We start from the raw sequence: 21,886 nt of genomic DNA, 5'->3' as shown, positions 1-21,886 counted from the left end.
ATGGCGGGCTCCATGACGCGAGGTCCTTGGTCGAAGAACAAATAAAAGGCTTATTCCAGGGCCACGGAAAGGATTTTAATTTTAGAGCGATTATATACACATTTCTGCCAATACAATGTTACACTGTACCTTTAATTTAGGTCAAGAAAAAGTAGAAATGGCATCATATTAATCTGCTAAACCAATAAAAACATCTATTCTCATGGTGATTAACCTTGAGGTGCAAAACACAAATGCAAATCACAAAATACAAACGCAAAACAATAAACACGAAAGCAAATCACAAATGCGAAACAAAAAACAAATGCAAAACGCAAATCACAAACGCAAAATGAAAAACACTAACGCAAAATAAAAAACACTAACGCAAAAACAAAAAACGCAAAACAAAAAACATAAACGCAAATCACAAACGCAAAATGAAAAACACAAACGCAAAATGAAAAACAAAAACACAAAATGATAAACACAACGCAAAAATAAAAAACGCAACACAAAAAACATAAACACAAATCACAAAACAAAAAACACAAACACAAATCACACAAACGCAAATCAAAAAACACAAATTGTGTTTGTGATTTGCGTTTTTGTGATTTTGTGTTTTGTGTATGTTATGTGTTATGTGTATGTTTTTGGTTTTGCGTTTGTATCTTTTGTTTTGCATTTGTGTTTTGCACCTCAGGGCCACCGTAGTTTTGAGTAGAAATGATCCATCTAAATTCAGATTTGCAGAACCAAACTTCTTAATGTTATCACACAACTAAGGGGAAGTATTTTCACTTGATTGTCTTTCAAAGTTAAAGTCAAACCCGCGCTGAGAATGGTTGGTTTTGGATTCCAAGTAGCTTAATCTTAACTTAGTTTACCATGTACATGCGATTTGCAGAGTATTAGATGTAGAAACAGGTGTAACAAACTGAAAATAAACACCCATGCATACGTTCACTTTAACATATCTGAACTGGAAAGATGGTCCATGGAAACAAGACACACTGTGTTTTCACATCTACGTGTCTTCCTGAGTGTGGGTTTTAAGTCTGTATTGCTACTTGTATTTCCTCTGCAGCAGCAGCTGATACTGTAGCTCCTGTGACAACCTGCACCTGCCACTGTATGTCTCTCTCTCTCACACACACACACACACACACACACACATGCTGAAGATTTAACTATAACTGCTGGTCTTACAATAACCTTTAATCACCTAAATCCAACCAACCTTAAAGCTTGTGTCATTACCTTAAATGTAATACATATACATGCATTATCTATATATAGATATACTGTATATATATGTGTATGTATATATATATAGATGCGGCTGCCACCAGGTGGAGATGGGAACTTTGCCATGCCGTAGTTGGCCTTGTTAAACGGATTAGATTAGCATATGTGTGTGTGCATGTTTCCTTTTTCACAAGACAAATTTAGAAAGCACCAAAATTGCTCGGATTTCACACGTGTTTGTGTATTTGTGTGTCCGTCAGCGGCACTCATAAAGTGATTTGCATGAAATTTGGGACACAATTTCGATTTTATCCTTAGAATTCATTCAATTTTGGATTCCATCAGGATTAATGCTTTACTTTAATTCCTTGTTCCCAATAATCCTACAATAACCCATAACACTTGCGACCCTTGTGACCCTTACTTTTTGCTTGGTATGTCAAATAGAGATTCTTTGTATTTGTATTTGTATTTTTATTTTATCTCTCTCCAATCTTGTGATTATACACACACACTCATTCATGCAGCTTGGTTGAGATGACATTCATGTGACTGTAGACGCTAGAGGTAGAGAATAAATCATTTCCATTTTCTTCTGTAATCTAACCGACTTTGGTCACGTAAAAATCAAACAACGGCACATTTCAAGTGTTTCAGTGCTGGTCACGCTGACTTCAACACAAACAACAATTCATATGAAAACAACACGTACTTTATCGCTTTTTTATCTTTTGGAGAACCAGATAAATTAAGTTTATTATACAGGACAGTACAATCAGTGCCTTTGAATTCAGACAATCGCCAGAAAGCATTTTAAACTCAGCTTTTTTCAACTACAATATCCAACAACATGTTTCAAGTTTTAAACGAGTCAATAATAACATGACTGAAATCACATGTTCACAAAACATATACATGCAGATCATACTAGAGTAGATTAATAACTGGAGTTATTGATCCTCATTTTGGATTTTTTAAACACATATCACATAGTTATTTGTACATGTCGATGCAGGGCTGCATGGGGAGGATATTTCCAAAATGTGAATACACTACATATGCATACAGAATATATAATAATGTATTTCCTTATTATATTACACAGGGACCCTTTTTTAAAAACACACTTTTTGACCCAATTAAAAATATGAAGATGCATTTATGTGCATTATATTTTTTATACTGCCACTTCTACAACTTAACTCACATACTTTAACACCTTATATTATCTTGGCTGAGGTAAAACGTGTTATTCCAATAAAATAAATAGTTTCTAAGTAAAAGGCTGAAAAACTTGAACCCAAAAATGTCTCTCATGACCCATCGGTGGGAGACATTGTTGGCTCACAGTGAGAAGGTCTCTCCCCGTGTGCATGTAGGTTCTCTCTGGGTAATTTGGCTTCCTCCCATCGTCCAAAAAATGTGCAAATGGGGCATTAGGTTAATTGGATGCTAAATTGACCGCGAAAGTGAGTGTGAGAGTGAATAGTTAATCATCTGTGCATGTTGGCCCTGCAATGAACTGGTGACCTGTCCAGGTTGTACCTCACCTTTCACCTTCAAGTGGAGGATAAAGCAGAAAATGGATCTGTGGGTTCTAACCCAGTCCCTGTATATGGCAATAATGTAAACCGTAAGCACTCAAAACATTAGCCTTCTGAAGCTACGTTTGTACAGTGTTATTGTGATGTTATGGAAACAGTACATGAACATTATCTCCCCACCCCTGTCTGACAGATAACAATGTTGTCCTCTAAAAAAAACATCTAAAGCAGACGTAGATATAATGTTCAGGAGGGAAACATTATATCAGTTGTGGGATGAAAGGAACAGAACAGAGGAAGAGACAGCGCAGTTATGAAAGTGACATGTCTGGGTCTTTTATGTTTATCTGACACATAAATACACAGAAGTTAATGACTTTGGACTGTCCTGTGAGGTTTATCAGGAAGGAATGGCCTGCGACTCTCCTTCAGCTAAGACTTTTAGTCAGAGGGCAAATAAAATGTTTCTTCCCGCCCGTCTCTGCTGGGTTGGGCTTTGTTTGGATGCACGTTTGTAGCTGGTGGACAAAGTCAATAGCATTTTGCATGTGGTGCTAAATTCAGGCTTGTGCTTTCAGTCCTTTGGGTACACGTAAGCTGCAGTTGGTTTGGACTTCACTAAGGTGGTGTCTCAGCCCCAGTTAGTCTTCATCAACAACTATAAATAGATGAACATTCGTATAGCACATTAAATGTTAAAGTAACACCATCTATAAAAGTCTTTAACCATTTACCACTGTCATTTTGCGAGACTATTCAAATTTCACTCTGTGATTTAAATGTAATAATCTTGTAATTATGAAAATCTCCAGTCTGAGAAGTACAGGAGCATCTTTTTTAGTGTAGTACATTGCTAAACATTCAGAAATGCAAAGATACCCACGATCCTGATGATGTTATATTCTGAATGTTGTCCATGGATGATTAGCAGTTTTTGTTACAAGTTCACATGATTAGGGTTAGGGTTAGGGGGTTTTGCTTCATAAAACTAATAATTACTTCATAAGCATTTTGGAATGCATCAGCATGCCAGATATTTCATTGCTGGTTCTTTTAATTGTTTTTTTTTTTGTTTGTTTTTTTTGAATATCCAACAGCTATTGAATGCTTTCACATACACACAGTAATGCATGTAAAAGCACGTGGCACTTTAAGTCTCTTATTTGCCCTCTATTTCAGTAGAAAATCATATGCAGTCCATTGTAACAGTGTCGGTCTGTTATCCCGAGATAAACATGGGATTCACAGAAACACAAATGTCTTCCAATGATAGCCCTGGTTTAAGCACACGTCTGGTGAAGAGCCAGATGTTTGGCTTCACTCAGTGAATGCAGTTGTTTGAAGATTGGAGCCAGACCTGTTTTAAAGCAGAAACACGCTGCTGACCGTATTTTACGATGTAGCTGCCTTTGTTGTTGTTATCAGGGTCATTACAAGAATGTTAGTGGGCCCAAATGAATCCTTGGGGCATGAAGCTAGTGGCCCTGGGATTTCCAATAATCACGTCAGTGCTGTCATCTATAGCTGACCCTAAAATTTAAGGGGATTCTCAAAAAAAGCCCCATTGTGATATGGACTAATGTAATGAGCCGTTTTCTGGACCGCTCTCAGCTTTGGGCGCTGACTATCCTGTTGTGACACCTTTGGTTGCAATCTACAGTGTTATTAGGGAAAACTCCAGCAGAAAAATGACGCAGTAAACACAAGTAACACCCACGAACATTGACAGAAACACATTTAACAGACTGACAACAAAGCTATAGCCTCAAACCATACAAAACATCACAATAAGCCTAACTCCCAAGTGTGAATTCTAATATCCAATTAGGTCAAGCAATAGATGCCCGATGTTCCTGACAGCTTCCATTTGCAGAACTGTTCGCCTGCCGGTTTGTCAGAGAACCTGGAGCTACTTCTAAAACCTGCTCACATGAAGAAGACGGGGAGGCCAGACTGAGCGGGCTGTCTCTGAGCGAGCCGTCCGCACTGTCCTCCCATCCTGACCTCTGGTGAGCGCCCAATTCTTTGACACCATTCAGGTCCCCGTTTGTCCTACCGGAGGGCTTGCTGTAGCAATCGCTCTCTCTGCAACATCCCCATCCTCCTCTCCTCCCTCCGAAGCCTCTCCCCTTGGCCCTCAAACAGAGTAGTTCCTGGAAGGCATATCTGAAGTCAGGGCTGCGGCAGTAGATGAGCGGGTTGAAGGCTGAGTTGGAGTAACCGAGCCAGTTCAAGAGTCTAAAAAGCAGCTTAATATCACCCAAGTGGAGGCAGGTCATGAGGATGTTGAGGATAAAGAAGGGCAGCCAACACAGTGTGAAGGTTCCCATGATAATCCCCAGAGTTTTAACAGCCTTGTGCTCCTTTAAACAGAACTTCAGACGTTTGGCGGCAGAGTGCCTTCCTTCCCCTTTTTCCGTTCTGGCTCTGTTCTCTCCCCCAACTTCTTCTTTAGCTGTGTCCACACCTTCTGATTTTTGCATATTCAGCTTGTCCTCTCCTGCTTGCTTCCCCACACCAGTTCCTGCCCGCATTGTATTCATTGCTGGACTGTCATCAGGATAAGCCACTTGTGCAGTGTAATGTAAGTTATAGAAATGCTTCTTCCTCCCCCTTATCTTCTCCAACTGTTTCTGGGCCTCCTGGAAGACCCGGGTGTACAAGAAAATCATCACAACCAGCGGCAGGTAGAACGACACGATAGAGGAGGACACAGCATATGCCGCATTGGTGTTGAAGTCACAGCAGTACATGTCAGCCAAACACTGTTGAGCCGGTTCCTCCTGTGACACCCACAACTTCAGGTGAATGGGCAGGAAGGAGATGAGAGAGGCCACTGCCCACACACCAAGGATCACCGCCAAAGCCCGGCCCCTGTGGGAAAGAAAACAAGAGACTTCAGAACTGATCTGCGAATCATTTTACTACTACAACTCTCACACATCCAGACAAAAATGTAAACTTCTTCATACCTGGTGAGAAGCATTGGATAGCGGAGCGGCATGGTGATGGCAAAGTAGCGATCCAGAGCGATCACACACAGTGTTTCAATACTGGCTGTCACACACAGCACATCAGCAGCTGTCCAGAACTCACACATGAAGTTTCCAAACTGCCAGCTCTCCAGTAGAATGTAGCTGGACCCAAAGGGCACGACTACCAAGCCCATGATGAGGTCAGCGACAGCCAGAGAGGCAATGAAGAGGTTGGTGACCGTCTGCAGCCGCTGGAACCGCAGGATGGCCGTAATTACAAGGACGTTTCCTTGACAGAATACAAAAGTAAATTTGATTCAACCAAACAACCAACCAACCAATCAATTGAAGAAATGTGTCAAACTTACCAAAAACTATGGCCAGAACTAAAATGGCCATCGCAACACCGAGCAGGACCAGCTCTGGATCAGTGTACTCCAAAGAGCTTGCTGACAGATCAGAGTCATTTGAGAAGTTGCCATTCTGTGACACGTTATCCAGTGATGACAAAGTGTGTGGAGATGCCATGATCTACAGTAAGAACACAGAGAATAAATTTGCTTTGTTCATAATGGATTTTACAGTAAAATAATGGAAAACAAAAAGGTTTTGAAGACGCTGAAATTCAAAAATATTTGACTTCCTCTATGAGACAAAACTTTGCTTGAGCACTTCTTTAGAGTGTCAACAAAAATGGCAAACAATAGCATGGTCCTGTCACGATTATTATGTCATAAATGTAGCATGTTTAAGGATGTAATGCAGCAGATATGGGCTATTCAAGGAGCTACGAAAATAAATAAACTTGACACTGGTTAGTAGTGGTGGTTTAGCATAAACATGGTTTGATTTGCTCGTGCATGCTTTGGAATATTTGCATCATGTCACTTGCACTGCCACTTCTCAGCACACCACAAGCAAAGGACCCATGATGCACTTGGGCAATGCTAGATGCTGTATAGTTGACGCCTTTGTGAGTGCACGATTGCTTGTGTTTGTGAGGCATTAAGCAGTTTGTACTGTTTATGAGATTTGCAGTGGTGATTATGAGCTGAGGAAAGTTTGTACACTCTTTATTTGGACAAGCCCATGGGTTGGGTCCAGTTGAGACTTTAAGTCTTTTTTACACTTGTGCTGTTGATCATTCTGGTGTTATTTGGACATGTTTCTTGGGGGACAGTGTCATACTTGTTGAAGCTCTTGTGCTTATACTCCTGCAGTGCAAGCTTTAAATAACATCTAGTTTCAAGTTGCATGATATAAAGGTGGGAGGTGGAAGGCATGTTTTTGGAGTGAGGGAGGAAGCCAGAGTACCCGGAGATCATCCAAATCGGGAACCTAGCCACTTCAACATCATGTTGCCCCTTAAACGAAGTATTTCACAGAATAATACCATGCCAGTTAGGTGCTTTGTCATCTGCAATAGGGGTAAAACAGACACAAGCTCTCATTCATGCAGATGAGGTCTGCTGGGAATAAGAGGTTCTTTTACAGCAGGGGTCTAATTGACAGCAGACACCTGGTGATCCCTGTTTACTATTCGGAGTGTCCATCTTGTGACAGTCGGGGGATGGTCATGTAAAGAGAGTAATGGTCCTACAACGCTGTACTATTTGAGCTGTGTTTTTATGTGATGTTCATACAGATGTAGTTAAAGTGGAACAGCGGGTGCACTTTGTTTTTTAACACTTTGTTTGTTTAATTTTTGCTTAATTGGCTCTTCTGTATGCGTGCACACTTGGCGTCACATGTATGCTGACTTCATTCCAACTCAATCCCAGCTCTCACACCACATTAATGCCGGCCGTAAATAGGCCCATTGATTCTCAAGTGTTTACTCAGTTCGTCTGTGGCGAATGAGTGAAGTGTTGGATTTTGGGATGCATTTCAAATACGGTGAGGACGCCGATTATGACAATCCTGTTTGTCATTACTAGCATTACACTACTGTTGGAAGGCAACACATTTTCAATCATTCTGTCTACAGTCAACAGCAGCACATTGTGTACACATATTCTGTCATCATAAAGTGTCCGGTCATCAACACATTTACATATTGAGAACAAGAGAGAGGGGTGGTGGATTTGCTGAGAAGTTAAAATCACTTTTTTCACCATCAACTTTGACCTTTTATTTATGATGATTTTAGATATTGTTTGGACTTTCATCATCCTAATTTCAATCAAAAGGCGAGTGACAGGAAAGCAAAATATAAAGTGAACTGAGAAAACAAGAACCAGGTGTAACTGATGCAACACAGGTGAATGTGATCAGCATTTAAGGCAGACTGGAAAAAGACACAAGAACAAAAATAAGTAAAAACTTGAAGTTCTGTCCACCAAGTAACAAAATACTTAAAACCATGATTACAAGACAATAACAAAACTCTAACCAAATTTGTACAATACAAGTCCAAACAATACCTAGAAGTCAAGAGAAATAAATCAAATATCAAGGTTCATTGCCTCAACACATATTTACTTAAGCTTTGATAACAATGAACATGATAAAAAAAAGCCCATATAACGTTATCTATTGTGATACTAAAAGTACAGACATTTTTTTCATGTTGTTTCCATCAGAAAACATGGTATTGTTTGATCTGATCAATAGCATGTGTGCCCAACGCCTTTACATATTCAACGTCATGATTAAGGCTCTGCTGCACTTCCCGTTTGTCTTAGCTGTAAAACACACAAAGAGCCAAAGAATCAAACACACAAGATTCACTGGAAAAAAACATAAAGTTGAAGAAGCTTAATGGTGGACACTGAGAACCTAAATACACAGAACTGCCCACATCAGTGTACAGGCACAAACACAAACACCTGGGCACGAGTACATGTGCAAACACATAAATACACACGTATCCAGGGGAGGCTGCTTGTGCACGGCTTAGCAACTGTCAACCACTTTGCACACTTTGTTAAAATAAAACAAACGCTCTGGTCACATTTCATAGCACATTTCGCCAACAGCAACATGGAGACTTTTTTGTGTGGTTTTGTAGGTAGATCGATAGATCTCCACAATCCCCACCCTGTTCCTTTTCACAATGATTCCAATTTAGTCCTGAAACCAATCAGGTCAATCACAACCATTTATCTGAATGACTGACAGGAGATTTCCCAGTGGGACTGTTGAAGCATTTTCATTAACAACAAAGATGGCTGACTCTGGTGTTAACAAAGGTCTGTTGATTAACTAGTGAGGCAGCTTGAAAAGACGAGACAAAACAGTTGATAAATATATGAAATTGCAAATGTTACCGTAAATCACAGAAAATAGCGGTGGGCGGCACAAACCAGGTCACCAAAGAGGAAGTGAGAGGGAACAATGAGATGTCAATAAAGATATCAACAAAGAGTGTGATCAGAACATGTTTTTTGTTCCTGCTTCCAATCAATTATGCCATAATATTTGCTTTATTTTACGATGTCGGGGGAAATGTTGTGGTTTCCTCATCAGTGCATGCAAACCCTCCTCTCGTGTGGCGTTTCCGCTATTTTTCCAGTGCAGGGAAATGTGAAATGTGGAAGCTGGTGGTGATGTTGCTGTCACTTATTTAGTAGTTACTGATTCACCAAACTTTTCCACCTTTCTCAAACATAGAAACGTATTCAATGATATTTCAAGTTCTTTGTGTCAATGTTTCTGTTTACATTCAGGAGATTTTAAAATACACAGCCCCTCTATTCTGTGTTTATAACTGTTTATCACTGCTGTTGTAATTGGCAGTTTGAGCACAGTATAAATAACATTCTCTCTCTTGCCTGTTCTGATGTTAGGGGTTGGAATATTCAGTGTTTTGAACTAATTCTATTTGACTGCTAATACCCAAAGCCAATAAGACTTAGCCTTAGCTTGACTAACAAGTGGGACTTGTTAGTCAAGTCCCCTTCGCCACTCTGACTAATTAATAAATAACTGAAATGTAATAATTGTGCAAATGCATACTAGGTTTGACATGTTGAATTAAATTAGTAGCACATAATCGCACATTGCATATAAATCTCCACTAAGTTGACAATATGCATTTTACTATTCACCCTAAATACTTTTAATTACTCTCATTGTGGCCATGAGCCATTCAGCCATGAGAGCAGGCTAAAAATAAATGACATATTGTACGTTAATGACCACAAAAAATAGTTTAGAATCAGTAAATGTGAACAGTACTGTACTGAAGGGAAATAACTTACTTAACAGTTTTTATTTCATTGTGTTGTGGTTGCTTTCACACATATATATGTACATATGTATTTGAGGTAGACTTACTGTCAGTTTTCTTATTTCCAGGCTCTGTCCTGTTGTTTATGATCAAGTGATTTCTTAATCCAGACGCCTTTAAATCCACACACAGTTTCATCATAATGTGTTTGTCGGCAGCTTCTAGCTCCTTCCCTCTATTGCAGAGTTATGACCGTCTACTTTTGTGACACACACACACACTCATCCACATACTGACACACACACACACCACCCGTCGCCCTCTCTTTCCTGTGCACTCTCATGTTATCAACACAGTCATTCTGCGCTCAGCCACACTTGCCCTTTGGAAGCAGCTGAGCCTAACACCCTTTTTTATAAGCACACCCCCACCCCCAGCCCCCAGTGACATCACAGGGGAACAGCAGCCTATCAGAAGACAAGGAATGAATTTGGCGCATGGTGCATGTCTGCACCGCCGACAAACCTTGATTATTATTAGTTTTACCTTTATTTATTCAAGGAATATACATATAAATCTCCATTTTTTTAACACCACTCCACTTTCTCCATTTGACCTGCCAAATAAGAAAAACATCTTTGAGAGATTGTCACAGCTAAACAAGATTAATCAGAGTGAAACTGACTTTACTGATCATTGTTGTTTGTCAAATGAGTTCACACAGTACTGAATAAGTCTTATCAGCGCCACATGACTCTTTCTGTTTCTTAGTAATAGCTAGCGGTGTTCATGATGTCATGTCGCCTGGTGACATTCCCACACTGCACAACAACATCGTGCTAGTAAAGCCAGAAGACTGCAAACAAAAAAAGCGCCCATTAAAAGTTTTAGAAGTTAAGGATAGGATAGGAGTTAAGGACGATTATCGCTTCCTGCCCCCACCGTCCCTGCACTGCTGCTGTATACACTCAAAAACTCCCTCAGTCAGGTCTGATAGTTTTGCTTGACAAAATTTGCTTACAGCATTCAAATACTTTTACGCCATAAATAATCACCAAAAGTTACACACTAAAACTGTCATTATTATTTAATTACTTGATCCATTTAGAAAATAGCCAACCTCAGTATAGATTCAAGTCTTTGTAAATTATGGTTGCACTTTGTTGTTATGTATTTGGGCGTGCATGGACACACATGCATGTGATTGACAGCTGGTACCTGGTTTTAAAAATATGGTGCTAATGAAAATTATAAACTCAAGGCTTCAAAAGGACAGTTCAAAAATCAGCGGTTGACGTCACGGGTGCGGGGAAGCAAAACTCGCCAAATCCCCTGTGGTTTCGCTGATACAAAAGCAACGTTGTTGTGGATGACTCCTGCTCCAACAGACCGAAGGAGACGCTGCAGTTTCTCCGGCGCGCACGCAAACAGGGATGAACGCAGCATTCTGTCCTCGTGTTCCTGGAGCCGTCTGTGACACTCGACATGGTGAAAGACCAGACCAGTGGGAGTTCCACAGGGATCAGTTCTTGGCCTCCTGTTGACACCCATCTATTCTTGCCCCTATGTTTTTTCCTACCTCATTAAATCCTAAACTCTCGCCTTGCTGTTGCACTGCACTGACTCTGGACTGTTGCCATTGTGTGTGTGTGTTCAAGAGAACCTGTGGGTGTTTATCTTGGCCAAGGCTCAGTCCTGGCCCCAAAGTGGAGAATCAGCTTGAAGTTAAATTCATGTGGAAGATCATAGCACTTAATATACCCCATTCTGCAAAGAGTGGTACATCAAATGAATGCATTTAATACGGGGACAGAGGGCAAAAAGAAACACACAAATCCACAGGGCAACAAAAACCAAACAAGCTTGTGATTGGCTTGATTTTACTGTACAAACACTGTCTCATTTGTGAATTTGCAATTTACAGGCAGTGCTTTGGTGGCAGAACGTGGATTAAGTTTCTTTATTTTTGACGTATGAAACATCTTCTCGCGGTCGACAGAAACATATTGTCGCACTGCAGCGACTTTTGTACAGGAGACCTCAATCGAAGTCATCAAAACCCGCAGAATGTACCAGGCCAAATTGTTTTTCCCGCCCACACATCATCGATTGCAGTGTTCTGCATCTTTTATTCGACCTTAAACATAAACAACAACAGCCTGCCATGTAGCACATATCACATGTGGTGCAGACACAACCACAAATGCATCAATTTCTGTTACCCGATCACCTGATCATGTGAAATGTTGTGGGTCTTGATAGATGACACCCCACGTCTCTTTCTTCTCGGTAGAAATTAAAAAAAATGTTTTTGCATCTGTGTTCTTCTATGTTTCTCTTTTTATGCCCACAGAAACAGGAAACACATAAACTGCACATCTTTCATGCTGAATCATTCTCTCGCTTTCATCTCTGCTCTCACGATGCGAACAGAGCAACATCATTATTCATCATCTTCACCTTTACTGTGGTCAGGAAGTGTCACTCTGCACATATATGCAGCGTGAATGAAGGGCTTTACATCAACAGTGGGGAAAAACACTTTTGGTCTCTACCTTTCTTTACTCCATGTGCACAACATTTTTCTCTCCACTTTAGGCCGTTCATCATGGCCATTATGTCCTCCCGCCTGTTCATGTCCACCACTTTCCTCTCCACACCTCTTCCTATCTATGTCTTTTGGCTTCCTCTTCCTCTCTCTCTCCACATCCACATCTTCCATCTGTTCCAGGCGTCGTATCTTGATATCACAACTCTGCCGCTGAGTGCATACAAAAAATACACTTGACCCATTCAGCTGCTCATTTACTCGAATATCTACATGGCATTGGCAGTGCATTACGGGATGTTGACGTGGTCAAGGCGACAAGTGAAAACGTCAGAAAAGATGATTTAAATGACTTTGAGTTTGACTTTGTACTTCACATGCAATTGGAACAAACTCACCAGTTTGAAACCCCAAAAAGTCAGTTATAATGTTTTTCATACTGATTGAATAAGGTAAGGGTTCACCAAATTAGCAGTTAATTTCTTAGGTGACTTTAGCGATAACAAATATGTTGACCGTCATATTATGTCATGTTGCATTTTGTTAAAAATAACAGTCTTACACGTCAAGGACAAGCGCCTACTCAACCTCTACGTGACCTTTTGTAGATCAAAGTTGCTTCAGTCCGTGCACGACACAACCCCAGATTCAGACAACATTATTGATCTCTTTATAACGGTCAATACAGACACACAAAAGTCACAAGCAAGTTTTAGGTTAAAGGTTTGAAGCACTAGAAAAAGACTGAATCACAGGCTTTGAATCAGAAACAGTAATTCTGTAAGAAACGTACTTTGATTTGATTAAGAAGATGACATGTTCAGGTACCGGATACCTGAAAGAATGATTGTTTTTGAATGTGGAACATTCATAACCACCCAAAAGGGATGACAATGAACTTAACTGAAAGATACCAGTCCAAAGAGTCACAGGCAACAGTAAAATAATGATATAATTCACCAGGCAATGGATAAAGTGCCAAACTAGACACAGGTACAAACAAAAGGGGCGGGGACCTTCAATCAGCAGCACATGAGACCAAATCAGGAACGGCAGGTGAATAGAGCAGAGAATAAGTAACGCTGACTGAAAATACAGAAAGATTGCAGATATAACAGCAACTATATCAGTTCTTTTCTTTTGTTTCTATATGACAGCGCAATCCACAGACCAGCTATGCAAGGACAACATGGACTACAGCAGCAGAAATCCACGTCCTACCTCTTCTGTGTCTGTGCACCTAATAAAGTGGCTGGTGAGTGTATTTTAACTTTATTCTCTTGTCTTCAAGTCATTTCTTCTGCTATATTTTGTCAATGGTCACCTCTCCATCATAAATAGAGCCTATTTTATACCTCTTTCATTTAAGCCTCCAATAGCTTTCTACTGCACTCTTTTTAAACATTTTCATGTTATTTTTACCCATATTTATGTGTGTCAAATAATAAAAAAAAACAGTACTGTAATGTAAATATAACATGTTGTAATTACAGACATACAGGTGTAAACAATAAGCCCTGTTTCTAACAAATAACTCAATAATTGTTCTACTAATTGATTACAAATGTAGTGATATTTTCTGAGGGAATAACATTTCATTTTCTGCTGGCTGCAGAAAGGTGGTCGAGGTTCAACCAAAGTGCTGGACTTTGACTCAAGTTTGCGTATGGACTTGTTTGTGCTTGGGGTTAGATAACAAAAGCACTTTGTATCGCCGTAACACAAAAGGATGATAATAATACAGCTGTAAAACTGGTTTTCCTTGAATTATCTATTATTTCTGACACATGCTGTTCCAAATTGTAAAAAGACTGTAAAAAGATCTCATGAATGAAAAACTACTACTAACAAAGCCTCAGCGAATCACATTTACACCTGCTAACGTGTAGGACATCTTATATATATGTTCTTTTTTTTAATCAGCTCACTCTAGAAAATCAGAGAAAATGCTTGAACACTGAACCCTCAAAATGTCTGTCTAGACTCCATTTAACTGAGCCCATGAATGGAATCCACTGATGTCATTTCTCTGAATCACAGATGAGATTTTTTTTTTACGTGACATTCTAACACCTCTACATCTGTTGCAGAATGATCATTAATCTTATTTGCACAATTTCCATGAGGTTAAATAACAAATTTCCAGGCCTCAGCTTGGGTTTTTTTTTTGTTGGCTCGTATTTGTCCGTGTAAGGGAGGCCCACTGTGTTCAGTATATCCTGTACATAACGTGCATCGGGACCTCAGAGACTCTTTAATGTTTCCTGCTGCTGCTTTCGCCTTCTTACACCCCATCCTTCCTGTACAGAGAGGTTGACCATGGCTATATACTGCACAGAAGAAAATAATGACCAATATAATGCAGTATAACAGTGATTTGACCCATTTCTCTCCATGATAAGTATGTTTTCTTTTAATAATTTAAAGGTACAGTGTGTAGGATTTAGCAGCATCTACTGGTGAAGTTGCGTATTGCAGCTGAATATCTCTCACGGAGATTATCACTAAAAACTAGAAAGGTGTGTTTATACTTACACAGGTTTCTTTCTCATAATGAAGTATTTACTGGCCCCAGACGTGACATAATGTGTCACAAAATATTAATATGTGTAGTAATTTGGTAATAATGATTCCTAGCAATGCCACAAAAAAATATACAATATCTATAAAAATTGAGTATAAATGGAGACTCCACCAAAGGGTTAGACCAGTGCTTCTTAATCCTGGTCCTGGGGATCTTCTGCCCTGCATGTTTTAGGTGTTTCCCTGCTCCAACACGCCTGATTCTAATAAATGGCTCATTCTCAGGCTTCTGCAGAGCTTACTGATGAGCTGACTATTTGAATCAGGTGTGTTGGAGCTGAAACATTTCAAATAAATGCAGGACAGACGATCACCAGGACCAGGATTGAGAGGTACTTTGGAAGGAAGCGTGAAGGATTTTGTGCCAAACTGTGTGAAAGACTATACATTAATAAACAGTCAGGTCTGTCACCTTCTCCAGTACATAATATCGTGAAAGGTAGGGATGCACAAGGGTAACCCTAACCCTTTTAATGTTTTTGCAGTGAAGACAATGCATATTTACTCACTGTGTGACATGAGTATACAAAATAATCTGTTAATTTCCTCTACAGAGGAGACTAAATGACCTCTGTAGTTGGGACAGGGAAAAAAAAAATCTGTATATCCCTGATCGATCAGCATATCAGATATCAGAAAAAAATAGTGCATGCCAAGTGAGAAGATTTGGGAAATCTCAGTGATGTGAACATCAAACCCTCCTTAAAACCTGGAAAACCCAACCTGAAACTGTATGATGCAAACAGGAAGCCACATAATAACACTGTGAACCTCTCCTGACCCCAACTCTTCTGAGATGAAAGACCGTTCTGTTTTCAGTCAATATTTCAGCCTGTTGTTTGGGGAAAAACCATCAACAAATGTACTTATTTACAATATTTGCATTTTTACAGTGTGGGAATTAAAAGGCCAATCACAGTGATCGTTCGTGCACATAATAGGACTTTTTTCACTATCCTCATCCTCATCTTTTCCTATACTTTATATGTTATTTTACAGCCTCGGCGTCACTGCTGCCTGGTGGAGACAGACGTGATGACTGGTCGGGTCAAACAAAACAAAAAGGTGAGACAAATTCAAAGGTCATGATTTTGATTCAAAGCTATCTTTGCGAGGACACTTTGACCTCATGAGGACATTCAAATGGCTAAGTGTTAGGGTTAGAATTAGGTTTAGATCAGGGTTAGGCTAAATGTGAGGGTTAGGCATTTAGTTATGATGGTTAACATTAGGGTAAGTGGCTAGGAAAGGCATCATATCTACGAGTGTCCACAGAATGCTGTGTGTGTGTTCTTGTACGTGTATACTTGTGAGGACCGTAGAATTTATCAACGTGTAAAGAACATTTTGGAAAAGTGAGGACATTTTGTCTGATCCTCACATTCTGTCACTGCATAAAGGCCCTGGTATACTTCTACGTAGAGATGGTTTGTAGATGAAATTCATGTTGAGGGTTGCCAGGTTGAGGCTTGGACGACTATCCTTGGCGACCACTTCTTGTGTTGTTGAAATGTTTTTTTCTGCTTTGTGAGCCGGGCTTATACTCCACCTATTGGTGGGGCGGAAGTTCAGTTGAGTCTTTGCACATGGTTCTAAAATCTGAGCTGCACACACAGCCCATGACGCAATTCAAGTCATGCGCCCAATGCATGTTGGGTTACATGTTAGGGTTGCACATTTAGTGATGATGGTTAGCATTACGGTAAGTGGCTAGGAAATGCATTATATGTGTATGTGTGTCCTTGGAATGCTGTATGTGTGTTCTTGTATGTGTATACTTGTGAGGACCGTAGAATTTATCAACTTATAAAGGACGTTTTGGAAAAGTGAGGACATTTTGTCTGATCCTCACATTCTGTCACTGCATACAAGGGTTTTTTTGAGGACTCGGTTTTAGGGTTATGGTTAGAATTAAGCTCAGGTTCGGGAGTGCATTATGTCTGTGAGTGTCCTCACCGCGAATGCTGTGCAAACGTGCGAGTGTGCGCGTTGACAGGTGAAGAGAGCGGAAAATGAAATACCTCTTAGGGATCAGGACTGAGGCATTGGAGCAGAAAGATAAACACATTCTGCCAGTCAGCACAGACTCTCTCCCAGTTCCCTCTCTCTGTCTCTCATCATCACTGCTGTCACTCTTCCTCTTCCTCTCTCTCTCCTGTTTTCTCTCCTGTTTATGACAACCCTCTCTGCTTTATCTCATCACGCTCACCCCTCCTTCCCATTCAAACTGCCTCATTTCTCACCACTAAGTTCTTTTCTTCCCTCTGTCTGTAACCCATGTACTCTGTTGTTTATCTTTCATCTGTCCTCATTTTCCTCCTCCCTGGAATTTTTCTCCACCTCCACTTTTTAAACACCGGATGAGTGAGTGCGTTACGTTTTCTGCACCATTCAGCATTGCTTTAGAATTCACTCGAGCTTGGGGTGAATTCTTTTGAATATGTTCTTCATAGTTGCCTGATGTTGTCATAACTATGTCCAGGAAGAAGCTCACACATTCCTTTATTGTACATCATACACGTTTGTGAATAGAAAAGTCCACTATTAACAAAAACCCAGCAGCATATTTTAATATTTGAATGATTTCACAGAGAATCAGTGAAGACAATGCTTCATTATAAATAAAAAAACGTTGAGTGACAGATGGATACAAGGAATTATTCAGCGTCTCTCATGTTTCACCATGAGCTTTGTTATTCTGTAAAGACATTAACTGACATTGTTTGCATGGATTTGTCGCTGGGAAATGCAGCAAATTGCATTTTGAAGTCTTTTTAACAGACCCATCTTTTGTTTCCAACCACAGAATGTTACCATTAATACAAAATAATGAGTATGCAGTAAAAAAAGAAATAGTCTATTTAATTTTTGTATTTTAGAATAGCTTTGTTGCCATATGTTCATTTCATCATCCCACACATCTTGAATTAACTCATTTTGACCATTGCTATTTATCAAATTATTATTGATTGCTATTAATTATTCATTACTTTGCACTATTATGTCATAGTTGACATTTTATCGTGATATGGAAGTAGTTACTGATTCCAATATTAAATGCAGGGATCAGTTTAGCTGATTTAAACCATTGAGGATTAAAGTGTGGTGTACAGTAGTACAGTGTAAAGTCAGAGAGACCACTGACTGCACTCTTCTGCTATTTTACTGCACTCGAAATAAAGCTCAGAGAATTCCTTGTCCAAACACAGCTGCCCCATCTACTTTGGACAAGCACCAAAGCTGTGAAAAGCTGGCTCCACACAAGGGCCTGAGTGATGTGAGTGAGGGGAAATGGCAAGTATCCAAAAGGGATGTTGAGGTTGATGTGTCTCATCTATGACAACAGCTATGACGTATATGCTTCAACAAGTTCCGTTCTCTCAGCTGTAGATTGAGTTAATTGTCTCCCGTGCCTTGAAGGCTCTTCACGTTGTCATCACAGAAGAAGATGACTTCATGAGATTGTCTTCTATGTGAAAAATGACATCACCAGAGCAGTGGATTTGGCTGAAAGACGATCATGTAGGATTCACGCGATAAGCGAAAACCCCCGATTTGACATGACCATGATGCATTGTTGGGGAGATTAAAATAAAACACTTCTATAAAAGTATTTCCATTGTCTATCTGAAGATCTGTGTAGACACAGGGTGGGGTTTGTCATTTGTTTTAAAGAAAGAATGTGAATATGTTGTGATTTATCTCGATCACTGTGATCTCTCGCTTCTATAAATCTAAAGGCTTTGGGCTGTGCAACGTGACTGTTGACCTCAAAATTCGGAATAATCCACAATACATTGCATATAAGGTCGGGAGAGCCTGACTTAATGTACCTTCAGTCTTACTTTAATGACCTCCTCTTCACCTCTTTCATTTCCTGATGGACACACCGACAAACACATGCACAACATGTTCCTGGACATCTGATTGTTTGGACTAAGAGACGAGCCACAAGTCACGTATCATTGTACATTTCTACCAATATTAAGTTACTTATTTACATGTCTATTACAGACATGCAGACTAATGTATGTGATTGACTTGAAGTAGGAAATGAGGGTTATGGTTACCAGGGGCACGATGGAAAATAATAGATATGAAAACTATAGTGTATATATTAGTGCTTGGCACGTTACCGGCGTCAACGTTACCACATGACGCGTTTCCATGACGTCTGACTGGAAAAGACGTGCGTGACGTCATGTTTTACGTTTGTTAAAATGAGTCTCTAAAGTAGCGCTAAACTTTAAAAACAGAGGCACACATACGCAGTACACAGGTACGCTGGTTATTTCCGGTGCCACGGCACGTAAACATGACGTCACATGCGGTTTTTTTCCGGTCATCATGGAAACGCATTATTCGTGCATTAATGTTTGTTAACGTTGACGCCGCTAACTTATAGCTAGTTTATATGTTTTTATAAATAAGCGATATATATGAGCAGAGTCAGTGTGAAAGTACAGTGATGATAAGTAAATAAAGTTTTAATCTAAGACTACAAAAAAGCTGTTTTACACCTTTACAAACATACTTTTGTACACAACTCCTTATATGGACATCCTGTGGGTGTGTGTTTAGAGGTCACATATTCAGGCTTTATTCAGTGTTGTTGAGTCAAAGTTATGATTAATTCTATATTGCATTTTTAGTAGTGATATAAAGTTGCAATAATTGTTTTTCTTTATTTGTGTTCATAAAAATGAGCCAAGTCAGCTTTGAACTGTGATAAACTGTATTTCCCAATTGTTTTTAAATCGGGTTTTAAACATTTTGAGCTCAGCTGTGTTTATTAAGTTGGTGGAAATGATTGTCTAGGTCATCTTTCACACAAACGTCATCTCTATTCAATTTTCCCTTTTTTTTTTAGATTAAAAAACAGTAATTCGAAATGACACAAATCAGTGATCTCACTGTCAGTTTTTGATGATTCAAAACCTCTTAAATGCTCAAAGAAAAGCATTAAAACACACAAACCACTACAACAGTTGAAGGAACTCTCCATTGTGTCCCCCAGTGCTTTCAAATATAGACTTGACAATGGGCCAATAATCACACCTAAATGTCCCAGAATACAATGTGTTGTTTTTCTGTCTCAATGAAGGTATCAGATTCTGAAGAGACAGAAATCAACTCAGATTTCACAAGAATTTACTATAAATCTGTTTATTCTATACTTTTTTAACCTGTCTTACCAGTTAACCATTTATATCATTTGGAAGCAAACTTCCATGTTTCCTTTCTGGTGCAGTATAGGCAGCAGGAAATGTTAGAGGTCGGCGTGCGGGGCCGCTGCAGGAAATGTCCTGTGTATTGTTTTCGATCACAGGGAAATGAGTTGGGGCAAACTGAATGTAACTGTATAAACATGTGTTTGAATGGAAACAGACAGTGGAAACTGCAACATCGAAGAAACATGAATCTTTCTCATGTCTTAAAATTGTTATGAAACTGTACATTTGTACAGATATTACAGTAGAAAACATTAAATCTAAACATTGTCGCTGATTGGAAGTGATTAATTTATATCTAATGCTACTGAAATCATGAAATTACAACACAACAGACAAAACTTTGTGTATTGTGGGCAAGTGCTGCCCCCTTTTGGACGTTTGTTGTACATACAGCTGATACAGCCACTAAGGCTGAACTTGCTCAACCTTAAATTTAAAAAAAATGGATGTAGTACAACGTTCTGTGTGTTTTTTCTCAAAACAGACTGATAATAATTTGGTTAATTGCTGATTTTAGTATTCATACTTCCAGATGTCTGTTGAAAGCAATAGAATAATTTTAATGTTGAAATAGCTTCGAGGGACCGCCAAATAATATTTATCATTGGTGAGATTATATTTCTAAAAATAGCAGATAATAAAATCACCCACAAGCTGCCAACTAAATGACTATTCACAGCTACTGACACACCTTTCTGGGTAGCACTATTAAAAATAAGACAAATGAGATCATAAATCACAAGCAGAAACGTTGACATGTCACAGTAGGACAAGATAAATAATAGCTCTGTTTAGTACAATGATGTTGCAAAAATTAGGATACTGACATTAAGAGCTCAGTGTTATTAAGATAAGATAATGTCTCATCCAAGGGAAAAATGTGTGTTTAAGAAAACAAGTATATAGAAAAGAAATAGTCAAAAAATAAGAAAAAAAGGAAGTAAATAAGACTTTTTTGTATCACAAACTGGATTATTGATACCGATATTAGTCAGATACAGTTATTTTAGACCTTTTATGAACTATGAAGCATTGATGAACATTTGTGCTGATTTGTTATATACATTTTTAAAGACTTTGCATAGTGAAGCATGCAACATAATGGGATTTTTGTATCCAATTTAAAAATTTTATTTGTCCGATATCCGATCCAGTCAGATACTGACTCATAGTGATTCCCAACCATACTTTCTTTCTGAAATAAATCTCCAAATAAAGAGTTAAAAAGACCTCCTTCTTACTCCTTTATTGGTCCTAACACGAGGAAATTTACAGTACAGCAGCAGAATGAGTATTAAGCATGTAGTATTATACACACTTGGAAAAAAATAAAGAAAATAGTCTATAAAATATGGACATATTTGGAACAATATGAAGGATTGAACATGTAAAAATAATACTAATCTTCTTCTTCTGTCTCTCTGATTTAGGCACTCTGCAGTTCCGACGCTGTTCGGCGCTCTTGTACCGCGGTCGTGGCGCGCGTCCTGCAGCCGCGCTGCTGAAACGCGCTCCTGACAGCTCCAGAGCCTTTCAGTGCTCACTCAGGAGCGCACGGGCATGCGGGCTGCCACAGGAGCGCACTGAGTGTCCGTGCAGGA

The 21,886-nt window shown here is 39.4% G+C and overlaps 1 protein-coding gene across 1 annotated transcript; it reads right to left on the bottom strand.

Moving 5' to 3' along the window:
* Positions 1 to 1,942: 1,942 nt before the first annotated feature.
* Positions 1,943 to 10,289, bottom strand: LOC310927537 (beta-2 adrenergic receptor-like). Its single transcript, XM_083889847.1, has 4 exons — positions 10,028 to 10,289; positions 6,118 to 6,280; positions 5,747 to 6,038; positions 1,943 to 5,648 (listed from the first exon to the last, which is right to left on the bottom strand). The coding sequence occupies exons 2-4, from the start codon at positions 6,275 to 6,277 to the stop codon at positions 4,604 to 4,606; spliced, it is 1,497 nt and encodes a 498-aa protein (XP_083745973.1). The 5' UTR covers positions 6,278 to 6,280; positions 10,028 to 10,289; the 3' UTR covers positions 1,943 to 4,603.
* Between the last annotated feature and the right edge of the window lie 11,597 nt (positions 10,290 to 21,886).

This window comes from Microchirus variegatus (assembly GCF_963457635.1).
Source record: "Microchirus variegatus genome assembly, chromosome: 5".
Classification (NCBI taxonomy): domain Eukaryota; kingdom Metazoa; phylum Chordata; class Actinopteri; order Pleuronectiformes; family Soleidae; genus Microchirus; species Microchirus variegatus.
This window is presented reverse-complemented; position numbering and strand designations above follow the sequence as displayed.